General features: G+C 38.2%; 1 protein-coding gene across 1 annotated transcript in view; it reads right to left on the bottom strand.

Annotated features, from left to right (window-relative positions):
* Window positions 1-12721, bottom strand: part of adamts16 (ADAM metallopeptidase with thrombospondin type 1 motif, 16) — a gene marked incomplete at its 5' end in the record, with an annotated part of 57324 nt that overhangs the window by 24751 nt on the left and 19852 nt on the right. The window contains 5 exons of the mRNA XM_079469040.1: window positions 572-695; window positions 2164-2294; window positions 3689-3861; window positions 3961-4109; window positions 5789-5884. Coding sequence (XP_079325166.1) covers window positions 572-695; window positions 2164-2294; window positions 3689-3861; window positions 3961-4109; window positions 5789-5884 — 673 coding nt within the window. The remainder of the gene's footprint in view (window positions 1-571; window positions 696-2163; window positions 2295-3688; window positions 3862-3960; window positions 4110-5788; window positions 5885-12721) is intronic.

Genomic DNA, 12721 nt, shown 5'->3' with positions numbered 1-12721 from the left:
AAATCTCTCGGATGTCACTTAAATATCATCATTTGTGCTCCGAAGACGCCGGATGTTCACTAAACATGTTTAACATCATGTGGGTGAGTGAAAAAAAATAACACCACATTTATTTTTGGGTGAACTTCTTTAAGCCATCGGTCTATTCTAATCCAATTCATTTTGTTCCAGGCTAGTCAAACAATGCACCGGTTGTCTCAAAATGTAGATTTATATGCAAGAATGGAAACAAATTTTTTTAAAACACATTCAGTTATGAAAACGTATATTAATTAATGTGTGTGTTATGAGACTTTTGCTTAGTCTATCAAACAATTATGGGGGAATAAGGGGTCTGTCACTAGGCGTGCCCTAGGGTCCATAATCGGGCCTTTATTTGTTTTAAGCACAGTCTATTTTTACAGAAGTAAAATCATTTGTTAGAAAATCGCCTGCTGTTTATAAAAAGCTCTTTAAATCAATCACTTCTTACTCCATCATTTCAAGTATTGTAAGCTGTTGACAGTAAGAAGGTTGTAGGCTCTGAGCCAAAGTTTATGCAAGTGCTCTGAGGCAAAAAATAGACACGTACGACTCAAGTAATGTTGTTTGGTGTATTGTCCTTTGTACATCTTGCATGTGGAGTTGTCGCCTTTGCAGATGCCACACATATCCGGCACGGCGTTGGACCCGAGCACCCTGTCACAGCCAACGCTCTGAAAACACACATCATGACCTCTCAGCAACATCGGTACTAGAAATAAATCACTGTAATCCATCTTTAAACAGTAATGACAGTTCAGTATAACCACTCAGAGTGGGTGGAGCTGATGCTGAAAGAATACATGCTGTATTAATAAAGAGCTACAGGATATATGCAGCATCCATCAAAGCAATATGCAGAAATAAAATATTCTTCAGCTAAATTGGTAGATGACATGAAATTTAAAAGAACATTTTGCTTTCATAACTACTTTGGATGCAACATTTGGGTTCCATATTACTTGAGAAAAATCATTTGTCGCACAACAAGACCACTTAAAATGAGTTAGAACTTGACGGAAGTGGGACCTTCACTAATACATTCACATACCTTTAACCTAAAATCTTGATCCGGGGATTTGTCCATGTACATATAAGGAGTCAGCTACCCAAGTACTTTTCAAGTTAGCTGACGTGTTGTATGTATAACATACTTTTTGTAATGTTGTCAAAACAGCGCAAACTTACTTTTTGTCATAGACTCGCATATTATCCAAATCATGAAACTGACAAATCACTTACATGACTCATCATTAATGCTTATATAAACTAAATCCACTAGAGTAGAATTTTTCTGCTCCACTGCAATTTATAACCATTTCATACTGAAACCATTTTTCTTTTATAATATAAAAACAGATTTGACATGCTGTCAGTGAAACGCACCAGTCAGAGTAAAATTCAATTAAATGGAATTGCAGTTGGCTCTCCTAATGCAAACATCCAATCGGCACTAAACTGATGTCTGTCCCAGAACACAAGTCGCTGAGGACAGACTTTTTTTTAATCGGTCTGTTTTCCGAATGGTCCTCAGCCTCTCTGAGTTGAAACATTGAGATGAAAGACACTTTGTCGTTTTGTATCTCAATGGGAATTTCCATGGCAGTAAAAACCAGAAAGCCAAGCGCTGTGAGAATTCCCGGCATGCTATAGAGTGAACGCTCTTCAAAAGCTTGTAAACCTGTGTTTCTGATGATAACACACCGACTGCGTCAGTATTCCATTACCGAATGCAAAAAGAGCCAGCGGCATCTATACCAGTGCTGAAAGACACTTTTATTATAGGAAGTGATTTGTTACGGCTCTGAATATTTTGTATTCACCATGTTTTCCGGTTTATAGAATTATAGGTTATAATCACATTACTGTGCAAGCAAATTGTCAGTGCATGTCACTATCAATTACACAGTTGACTTAGGAATCTGGCAATAGTTTTGAAGATAAATGTAAGATACAAGTAAATGACAACATTATCTAAATCTAAAGGGAAGTGCTTCCACATATATCACAGTTGCCCGGTTCCTTGACTCTGGACGGCCTCATCTTCACCATAAAATCGATTCGTCAAGCTGAACAATTGCAATCTAGGATTTTGAATAAAGGTGATAGTTTAAAACAGCATATGTTACATGTCATTCTCACCTCACAGTTGCCGTCGATGCAGACGTTCGAACTGTCTTGTGTGCAGAGCGTTCCATCTCTCACTTTACTCGAGAGGGCAAAGAAGAAGTCGTAGCCTTCAGCAAAGCAATAGAGCTTACACACATCCTGATCTAAAACAACAACACATGCACAAGATACATCAAGCAGAGTTTCAAATAATTCTAGAATAAACTCTAAACTGAACTTAAAATCGATCCAAAATGTTCTTGTGAATAATGATCAGAGATCAAGATTTTTGAGTCTAAAGATAGCTTAATATATCTTAGTAACATTTGAAGTTCAAGTTTATAAAAAAGCTTTGATCAAATGATAGATGACCTTTTAAACTTCTTTGACCCACTATTGCAAAAAAAAGAATCACATCAGACATCCTTTTGGGCCATTCACACAGAATGCAATTTTTCCATTCCAATGCGCTTGACAGACGTGCATGGCCGTTGCGCTCGCGTCTTTTGCAGCGCCTCGTACATGAGCGTGTCAAATTTAAATAATTTCTACTTGTACGTCTCGTGTTTTTAGATACAAAGACGCGTTCTGTGTGAATGGCCCCTTACTCTATTACCCCAAAACCATAACCCATAGGAAAGAGTTTGTTCAATTACACTGTAGTTAGAGTTGAGTTAAAGGGATATTTTACCCCAAAATGACAATACTGTCATAATTTACTCGTACCGATTTGAAACAACCTGAGGGCATTTATTTGTTCTGATGAACACAGAGAAAGACATTTTGAAGAATGTCGATAACCAATCAAATCTTATCCCCCATTGACTCCCATGGTATTCATATTCCCCACTATGGCAGTAAATGGGCGAGGAGAACTGATCGGTTACTGACATTCTTCCAAATATCTTTCTCTGTGTTCAGCAGAACAAAGAAATGTATACAGGTTTGGAACAACCTGGGGGCGAGTAAATGATGACAGGATGTTCCTTTTGGGGTGAACTATCCCTTTAAAGTCTAAAACTAACCTTATATGTAAATCTAAGACCATAAGACTGATATTAATGCAGTTGCAGGACCGACAAATAAATTGAACCAAAGTGAAAACTATTCTGTATATACAGTATATAATGTATGAATGTGTTGGAAAAAATAAGTGTTTAAACTTCCAGTCAGAATCCATAAATTTAAATTGTGGCACAACCTGAACATTTACATAAACTTTCTATATCAGCATTTATGATATCCTGACAATGTTTTTAAGTTTCAGCTTATACGAACATTCACAACTATAATTGGTTCTGTCTATAAAGGAATGACTCATGTACAGTGTTTTTCATTCCAGAGAAATTCTTGTTTTTAAAATTATTTAAATACAACATAAATATGATACATTTAACATTCCCATGTGTTACAATTTTAATTTGTAACAGTAATAAATTGTGTTGTCTCATAATCTAGTACATTATTCAAGACAATGCCAAAAACACTGTCCTACTGTTTAACAACAGGTCAAACCTCTCCTCCACCCTAACCAATGATCAAACTCATATTGACCAACCGTCCACACGTGTGTAGGGTTTCCATTTGTAGTGCCATCCACGAAAGGGCTTGCTGTTGAACTCAGCACACTGCACAGCTCTGAAGTCCACAGTGTTGTGAGGACAATCATCAGTGTTACAGAGTTTATAAGAACGAGATGAGCCCTCACAAAACCTGCCCCCATACATCGGCCTGGCAGAGGACAAAACACAGGCCAGAAATGAAAATCAATACATTAATACAAACGTAACTCCAGTCTCTTGCAAACTTGTTGTCGTGGTGTGATTGTACCTTGGGTTTATGCAATGTCTCTCCCTGTAGGTCACTCCACTCTCACAGCTCCTAGAACAGCTGGACCACCCAGACCAGGACGACCACTGACCATGAACTGGCTTTGGACCTTCATCGCCCTGCTTTACACACTGTCCACGACGACACCACTGAAAAACACACATTATTCCGACTGCTAACACCACTCAAGCTCGTGCGGAGTACAGTTACAATTTATGTGTAAGTTACAATTTAGCCCAGTTTTGATGTAAAGGGGCACAAAGTTACAATCTAACGCACTTCTAAATCGTTTTGCATTGCACCATTAAACTTCGTTGAAGTGAACTTGACATCTAAACGAAATATTTACAAGCCTCCGAACTGGAATAATGGTTGGTAGACTGACTAAACTATCAGTTATACTAAACAGAAGACTAACACTTTAGGAGAGAACACTATGTGAATAATGCTTTGTTAGCATCTCCTCAACACAAACACGTCCTGATATTATTGGTGTTACCAATAAATCAATTACTCATCCTCAAGTCATCCCAAACGTCTCTCTCCTGTGAAACACTAAATGTGACATGTATTGTATACATATATACAATAATATATTCTGTTTTTGTGTTAAGTAAGGTTTGAAATGACATTAGGGTGAATAAATGACTAGAATTAATTTTATAGATCAATTAAAGCATCTAAAGGTTTCATCTTTGATTCCCACTAGACACAATTAAACCCAGTTCAGCTCTTTGTAAGAAATAATAAGCAAAGAACATGTACAGTATAAGTAAGTGAACGAATCTCATTCCCAGTCACACACTCTATAAGTGCAACATGAGCCGCTTCCTCATGTGGTCCAGCTGATATTTCCTGAAAGCAGATATCCAGGATTCCTAAAGCAGACTGTCATTATTAGTGCTGCATACTGTCATTTGGCTCTCGCTTAGAATAAAGAGGATTAAACTGTCGTGTCCAATTTATTGCAAACCAAGTACCCCCAAGAGCCGTCGCCCGAACACATGCAAAAAACATCTTGCTCTTTTTCTCCAGCGCAGACCACCAGCGCTCGCCTCTGTATCGGCCAGATATGACATGAGTTGGAATAGGAGAGCGTGTTTTGTGAGAGAAGTGTTCGTCTTCCCTGATCACCCGACCCCCTGCGCCCCGGACCGGGCCCGTAATTACCCTGATGCCCTAAACGCACTTCACTAACATAAGTGAGTAAAGAGACTCCCCAGGAGGTCAGCCGAGGCCTGCATGAGCTCATTAAACCCAATCTGTTGTGAAGGGCTTGAATCAGTGCAAAGGCATCCATAGAGAAGAGAAGAATGAAGGAATATTGCATCTGACAGCTAACATCTGTCGGTCTGTCTGTCTGTCTGTCGAGCTCTAGTGTGTCTTTATACATATTTTAGTCCGTCTGTTTATCTGCGTATCGTTCTGCGTCTTTCTGTCTTTCACAGTTCTCGTGTGAAGTTCCTCGACCTCTATTGTGAACATCACAGTCACCAGTTAGATTTCCTTTCCCGACACCCGGCATGAAATCTCTTTCACGCCACTGGCATTTACACTTGCCTTTCTTTGCTCTGCCTCCCTGGAAACACTCGTTCAAGACACAAGACATCTGTTAAAACCTATTCAAAGGAAAAAACAAAAACCCCCTAAACCATTTTCTCCCTCCCGCGGTTAATGACATGAGCTCAATAACCATGAGAACACTTCAATGATTAAACTCATTGAGAGAAAAGTACGGCAGGGAACAGACAGTTTGGCTTTTGTGCCACTTGAGCTCAAAGGAAAGAGCATAAAGAAGGATTCTTTTAAAGACGCGACTGTGTCTCACCATCTCCGGACCACAGACGGAACCCTCGGCCGCCGGCATGAACTTGGTCTCGCATTTTCTTCCGACCCGATGGCACCACAAGGCTTTGCAGATATCCTGTGACGAATAGTAGAGAGAAGATATGGATATTTTTAAGAACCTCTATGTGTCAAAAGATCAGCTGGGCCAAGAACACCGAGGTGGAATTACAATCTTATCTGCTACAACATACACAATGAATAGGAGTTCTTCACGTGCTTGCACGACTGTTCAAAATAAAATCGGCTCTGGTACAACAGAGAAACATATTTTCCGTCTTAAGCACTCTGGAAATAATAGTGACCAGTATGGGATGTGTTACGCTTTTAACATTTGCAAACATTCTGAATATAAATGAATATTTTATAAGATCATTGTTTTAAAGAACGAACGAAAAAAATCACAACAAAGGACAGACTTTAAATGCTTTTATAAATACATGAAGAAAACAGTTTTTAATTCATTTCATGTTTTCAGTGTGTTTAACCAATGTTTGCTGTGCCCAATACTTTTGTTTCATCTAAAGCAGGGGTTTTACTTTAATGTAAAGAAAGTGTATATTTGTTTAACCCGTGAAAGGGATGTAATGAGGGCTACAGATAGTCTAAAGATACATCTAATTTTGCCATTTTTATATCAATCATCTCATTGGGCACCATTACCAATTTCAAAAGTCAAAGTCTATTAATTTAGAAAGTGAGAAATGGAAACACTATCCCATTTTATTTGTTTAATCTCAGTTTCAGAACATATGATAAATAAAGTATATGCAAACAAATTGCATTGTTAAAGATTTGAGGATGTCAAGCGTAGTTCTAAAGGACCAATCGCCCATGTACTGTTCTTATGATAACAAAATGACTTTAAAAAACAATTCGAAAAACCTACCCCAAAACCCATCAGGCATGCCAAAAACGTTTATAACCTTGTAAGGACTGCCTACTATAGTATATCTACACCTTCAACGCGGGGTCATCTCATTCACTCACTCTCTATAAAACAAAAACAGCGAAAAACGGCTGCATGTTTTATGTGTCTGTATAATTCACATCTGGATTATTGTATCATATTTTGACAATGGCGGCACAGATGGGAGTTCGAGGCAGCAGTTTTCCCAGAGTGATCACGCTCCAAACCCCAGCACAAGTTTCACAGCTGTCTATTTAAGTGAGACCTGCTCGGACCCATCCCCTGTTGTCCCTGCTGAGCACCCAGGAGAGAGTTCTGTATCGAAATCTGCCAAAAAGACGCTAATTTATAGTGAAACCAGTGGGACCTCCAGGTGACAGAACAGTTTTGCACACTCGACATCTACAGAACAAATTCTACAGCTTTAGTGTAATCGCCACCATGCTTATATTTAAAGTCAGTTTGCGAGAGAAAACAATCACAAAATTATTTTGCATCCGCTCTGACCGTATCAAGTACAGAATTATATCATCATATCATGTCATATCATGTTTAGGTGCAAATGGCAATGCTAATATAGATAAAAAGCACTAAAAGATAGTTCACAAAACGAAAATTCTGTAACACGTTATAAAGGATTATGAAAGGGTATGATGCATTATAAAGGTTCTTAATGTATGTTATAAGACATCAGTACACGGCTCGTTGGAATGCTTGATTCTGATTGGCCAGTCGCAACATTTGCAGGTTCGTTATCCCAGATAACAACCTCTCAAGACTAATAACACACGGTAACCCGGATGCAGCAAATCATTTTGAGAGGTTTTTTGGACAAATGAAATATAAATATGTCTTTTAATAACATATATGACATTATATTTACACCAGATTAAACCAGAATCCTCCTGATCACACCTACAGGGCTTATTTCTGCGATAACAACCGGCTGCCTGTAAGGGACGTTATCCCTTACTTAAATGATGTTGTAAAGATTAATAACTAAATAAAAAAATCAAAGGGTAACAAAGAATACATAAGTGTTACTGTATTAACTGAACTGAAGAATTATTTGTAAGACATTACAATTGCATTATAAGATGCATTACAAAAACTACTTGTATAATGCAAAATACATACAGTACAGTATATGCTTTAAGTAAAGCATTACCGAAAATTCTTTCATCATTCCTTCATTTCATTCAAAACATGTATGACTTTCTTCTGCAAAACACACAAAAAAAACTATATTTTGAAGACCGTAAACCAAACGACATCGGGGCCCCTTTGACTTCCACTGTACAGTATGAACACAAAACCACTGAGACGTTTCTCAAAATGTGTTGATATTAATATGGTTTATTTGAACACGTTCTGTGTTGGTATGGGTAAAGTTAATGACAGAGACAACACAAGTTGTGTTAAAAGGCACACAAAATGTGTTGTCCTAGAAATAAAACAAAGATGAAAAATGTTCAACTATTAGGAGTATCTTCTTTTATGTTCCATCAAAACTCATATACAGATTTTACAACACGAGGGGGATTAAATGACAACATTTTTCTGTTTGGCTGAACTATCCCTTCATGGTACAGAAATGTATATTTGTTTAAATGTAGCTGACATAGGTCCATGTCTTTAATTCAAGCTCCGCCCATTTCAGTTTTTCAATACAACTTATCATAGCTAAATTATTCACTGTGCAATAATAATCATCATCTGGATTACACAGAAGCTTCTATGCACAAAAATGTAGCTTTTCCCATTGCTTAGGTTGTGTATACAGTTAGTGAATATCGGGACAATAGAAACGGAGCATGCAGAGGTTCCCACTGGCGTCCTTCCAAAGTATATTTAGCACTGCCTCTGTTTCATGAGACTGTGATTTCTCTCAATGCTCTCTAGGCCAGCAGTTTCCTCTACGGGGATTTCTAATTTTAGATGACGAAGCGGAGAATAATGATCATAGCCAATCTAACATGGGCCCGAATTTCTGTAACTTGCAAAATATTTGGAGCTGATTTACATATTTCAGCTTAGAAACAGAACAAGTGGTCTCTGAAGGGTACGAGTATGCACTGATATCATAAGCCGTTGATCAATTAAAACGTCTTTCATAGGGAACTCAAGGTACCAAACGCTCTTCAGTAAAGACTGCTGGTCGAACATCAGTTTTGATGTGATCTGACAAGCATCTCATAAACATCTATTTATTATAGTTAACCGGCAAGCCAACATTCCATACTAACCCATACCAAAAAGTCATTGTTGAGATGGAGCAAATTATTATTTTTAGTAAAAGATCATGAGGACTAACATTGGAACAGTCACGCACAACAACACCAGGAAGAGTTTTGAGAAAGTAAATCGAGTCATTAAGTTTAGTCATTTAGCAGAAGCATTTATCCAAAGCGACTTACAGATGGGGTAAACAATGGAGACAATTGCATACATAAGGACAACAAAAAGCAAAAGTGCAATAAAAAAACTGGTCTCATAAAGCCTACCACAGTATGCAAAGCTATGATAGAAGTTTTTTGTAAAGAAGAGATAGAAGTCAGAACTGATCGGTAAGGTGTAATCCATTTTGAATCATGTTGACTTTGGGAATCATTAACATTAATGTCGTGAATTTAACTGACATCTTGGCACTGCATGTGTAATATTGGGGACATATCATAAAATACTGTATGAATATATAGTCTAGGGAAAGCCGATCTTGGATCAGTAGGTTTACCCTCAGGAAATGTAATACATATGTCCCTTGGTGCTGCGTGACTGATCTCCCAAAGACTTCTGTTATAAGCTATGGAGTGCTGGTTTCTGCTTCATTCTGGCGAGCTGCTAAACTAGAGGCCTAATTCTCAATCACTGTCATGCTTTATCTTGCTCTCCTGCTGAACCGAGACTGGACTTCAACTTCAGCTGAAAAGACCGTTTTAACTAAAGCACAGCTTAGTCTTGTTCAAATACGTAAGTGTCATGCTCCTGTTGAACGACCAGCGAAGCTTCAAATAATAAAGCAAATACTTGTTTTGTTTTAAGGGAAACTTATTTATCTTCACGAAACAAAATGACTTAAGGCTTCCGGTAGACGGAGTTTCACCTCACTGCAGCGGAATCGGTTTGTTGTATCACTGCACTTGTATTTTCTTTCATATTAGTGTATTTTATTCATAGCATACATTGTTGCTTATCACTGTTGTTGCTAAACTTATCCCGATATCTCAATAACCATCTCCTGGTTATTTACTTGAAGATCTTAAACCAAAACACTCAGCGCCGTTAGCATAGCACAAGCTTGCTAGCGGGCTTTCTGTTTACACTGCTAAATATCATCTCGCCTTCTAGTTTTCTTGTGTGCTAACGGTTTCTCTCTTAAGCGTATATACTAAGAATCACCGTGCAGCCTTGGTAAGTTGTAATTACTCTTCAAACCCGGTGAGTTATGGCTTCTTATATTAGATTAAATATTAGATCTCTCTCTAATAAAGCACTTTTTGTTAAAGATATGATAACAGATCATAAAATAGACATGCTCTGTCTGACAAAAACATGGCTAAAGCCAGATGATTATATTGCTTTAAATGAGTCTGTCCCCCAAGATTATTATTATAAACACGAGCCTCGCCTAAAAGGCAGAAGGGGAGGTGTTGCTGCACTTTACCGTAACTCTTTTAGCATTCTCAGAAGTCTAATCCTAAATACAATTCTTTTGAAGTCATGGTACTTGATGCATCAATACCTAATACTAAGGACAAAACATCTTTAAAATTTATTCTGGCTATTGTATATAGGCCTCCAGGGCACCACACAGATTTTATTAAAGAATTTGGTGGGTTTTTATCAGAACTAGTACTGACTGCAGACAGAGTCCTTGTTGCCGGGGACTTTAACATTCATGTAGATAATGATACAGATGCTTTAGGAATGGCTTTTAAAGACACTCTTAACTCCATGGGCGTTAGTCAACATGTGTCGGACCTTCTCACCTTCGTAATCATACTTTAGATTCAATATTGTTTTACGGTATAAACGTGGGCGACGTAAAAATCAATCAGCAGAGCGAAGACATTTCGGATCATTATCTGGTATCATGCTTGCTTCACTACCCGATGGTGGCAAATCAAACTCCAAGTTACAAATATTGTAGAACAATAACTTCGACTACAAAAGGTGCGTTTCTTGAAAATTTGCCTGAATTGTCTCAAATCTCTAGCATGAGTAATAACGTTGAAGATCTTGACTTTACCATTGAAAATATTAATGCCACCTTCTCGGAAACGCTAGACATAGTTGCTCCTCTGCGCTTAAAGAAGATTAAAAATGACAGACCGACACCGTGGAATAATGAACACACTCAGGCTCTAAAGAAAGCGGCACGAAAAATGGAGCGCAACTTTAAGAAAACTAAATTAGAGGTATTTCGTACTGCCTGGAAGGATAGTATTAAAAAATACAGGAAAGCCCTAAAACGTCTAGATCTGCCTACATTTCATCATTAATAGAAGAAAACCAGCATAACCCTAGATTTTTATTTGATACAGTGGATAAATTAACCAAAAATAAATCGTCAGCGACTTCTGATTCTGTATACCAGCATAGCAGTGATGATTTTATGAACTATTTCACAAATAAAATCCAAGATATTAGAGAAAAAATTATAACTATGCAACCAGAAGTGAATCCCGCTGAACAAACGACTAACTACAGCGCCTCTAAGGAGAAATTATGTTTATTTTCTACTATAGATCACGATGAACTCTCTAAAATAATTAGATCATCTAAATCAACTTCATGCATGTTAGACCCTATACCTACAAATCTACTGAAAGAGATGCTCCCAGAAATTATAGATCCTCTACTTAGCATTATTGACTCATCTCTGACATTAGGACATGTGCCTAAAGCATATAAGGTGGCTGTTGTAAGGCCCCTTGTCAAAAAAACTCATCTGGACCCTGGAGAACTAGTTAACTACAGACCTATTTCGAATCTACCTTTCTTATCTTAAGTTCTGGAAAAAGTAGTCTCAACTCAAATATGCTCCTTCCTCCAAAGGAATGAGATTAATGAAGATTTCCAGTCTGGATTTAGAGCACATCACAGTACAGAGACTGCTCTGATTAGAGTTACAAATGATCTGCTTATGGCGTCCGACCGAGGTTGTATCTCCTTATTGGTGCTGCTAGATCTTAGTGCTGCATTCGACACCATTGACCACAGCTCCTACATAGACTCGAAAATGATGTCGGTATTAAGGAAATACCTTTGAAATGGCTTAGATCTTATTTATGCGACCGTTTTCAATATGTAGCAATAAACAATGAGGTATCACGCAAATCGCAAGTCCAGTACGGTGTACCACAGGGCTCAGTCTTAGGGCCTACGCTCTTCGCATTATACATGCTACCTCTAGGAGATATAATAAAGCGACACAGAGTAAAAAAGTATGAGCATATTAGCCCGGTTCTGTCAACCTTGCACTGGTTACCTATAAAGCATCGCATAAACTTTAAAATCTTGCTTATTACCTATAAAGCCCTGCATGGTTTAGCTCCTCACTACTTGAGAGAACTTCTAACGTATTATAGTCCATCACGTGCACTACGCTCTCAGGTGTCAGGTCAGTTGGTAATACCTAGAATTTCAAAATCAAGTGCAGGCGGCAGATCCTTTTCCTATCTAGCGCCTAAACTTTGGAACAGTCTTCCCTGCACTGTCCCGGAGGCAGACACACTCTGTCAGTTTAGATCTAGACTAAAGACGCATCTTTTTAATCTTGCATACACTACACTATCATAATATATATATTTCAAAGATCTAGGCTGCACTAGTTAGATCAACCGGAAGCAGGGACACTTCCAATAACAACTGATGCATTTGTTGCATCAAAGAGTGCAGAACAGTACTGTACTCTCAGCCAGTCTTGTCTCATTGTTCCAAGGTTACTAGAGCGGGCAGGATGCAGTCCAAGGTTACCGGAGCGGGCCGGGCGCAATCCATTCC

The sequence above is a fragment of the Barbatula barbatula genome (genome assembly GCF_947034865.1).
Source record: "Barbatula barbatula genome assembly, chromosome: 12".
Classification (NCBI taxonomy): domain Eukaryota; kingdom Metazoa; phylum Chordata; class Actinopteri; order Cypriniformes; family Nemacheilidae; genus Barbatula; species Barbatula barbatula.
The sequence above is the reverse complement of the archived record's forward strand: the minus strand, read 5'-3'. Positions and strand labels throughout refer to the sequence as shown.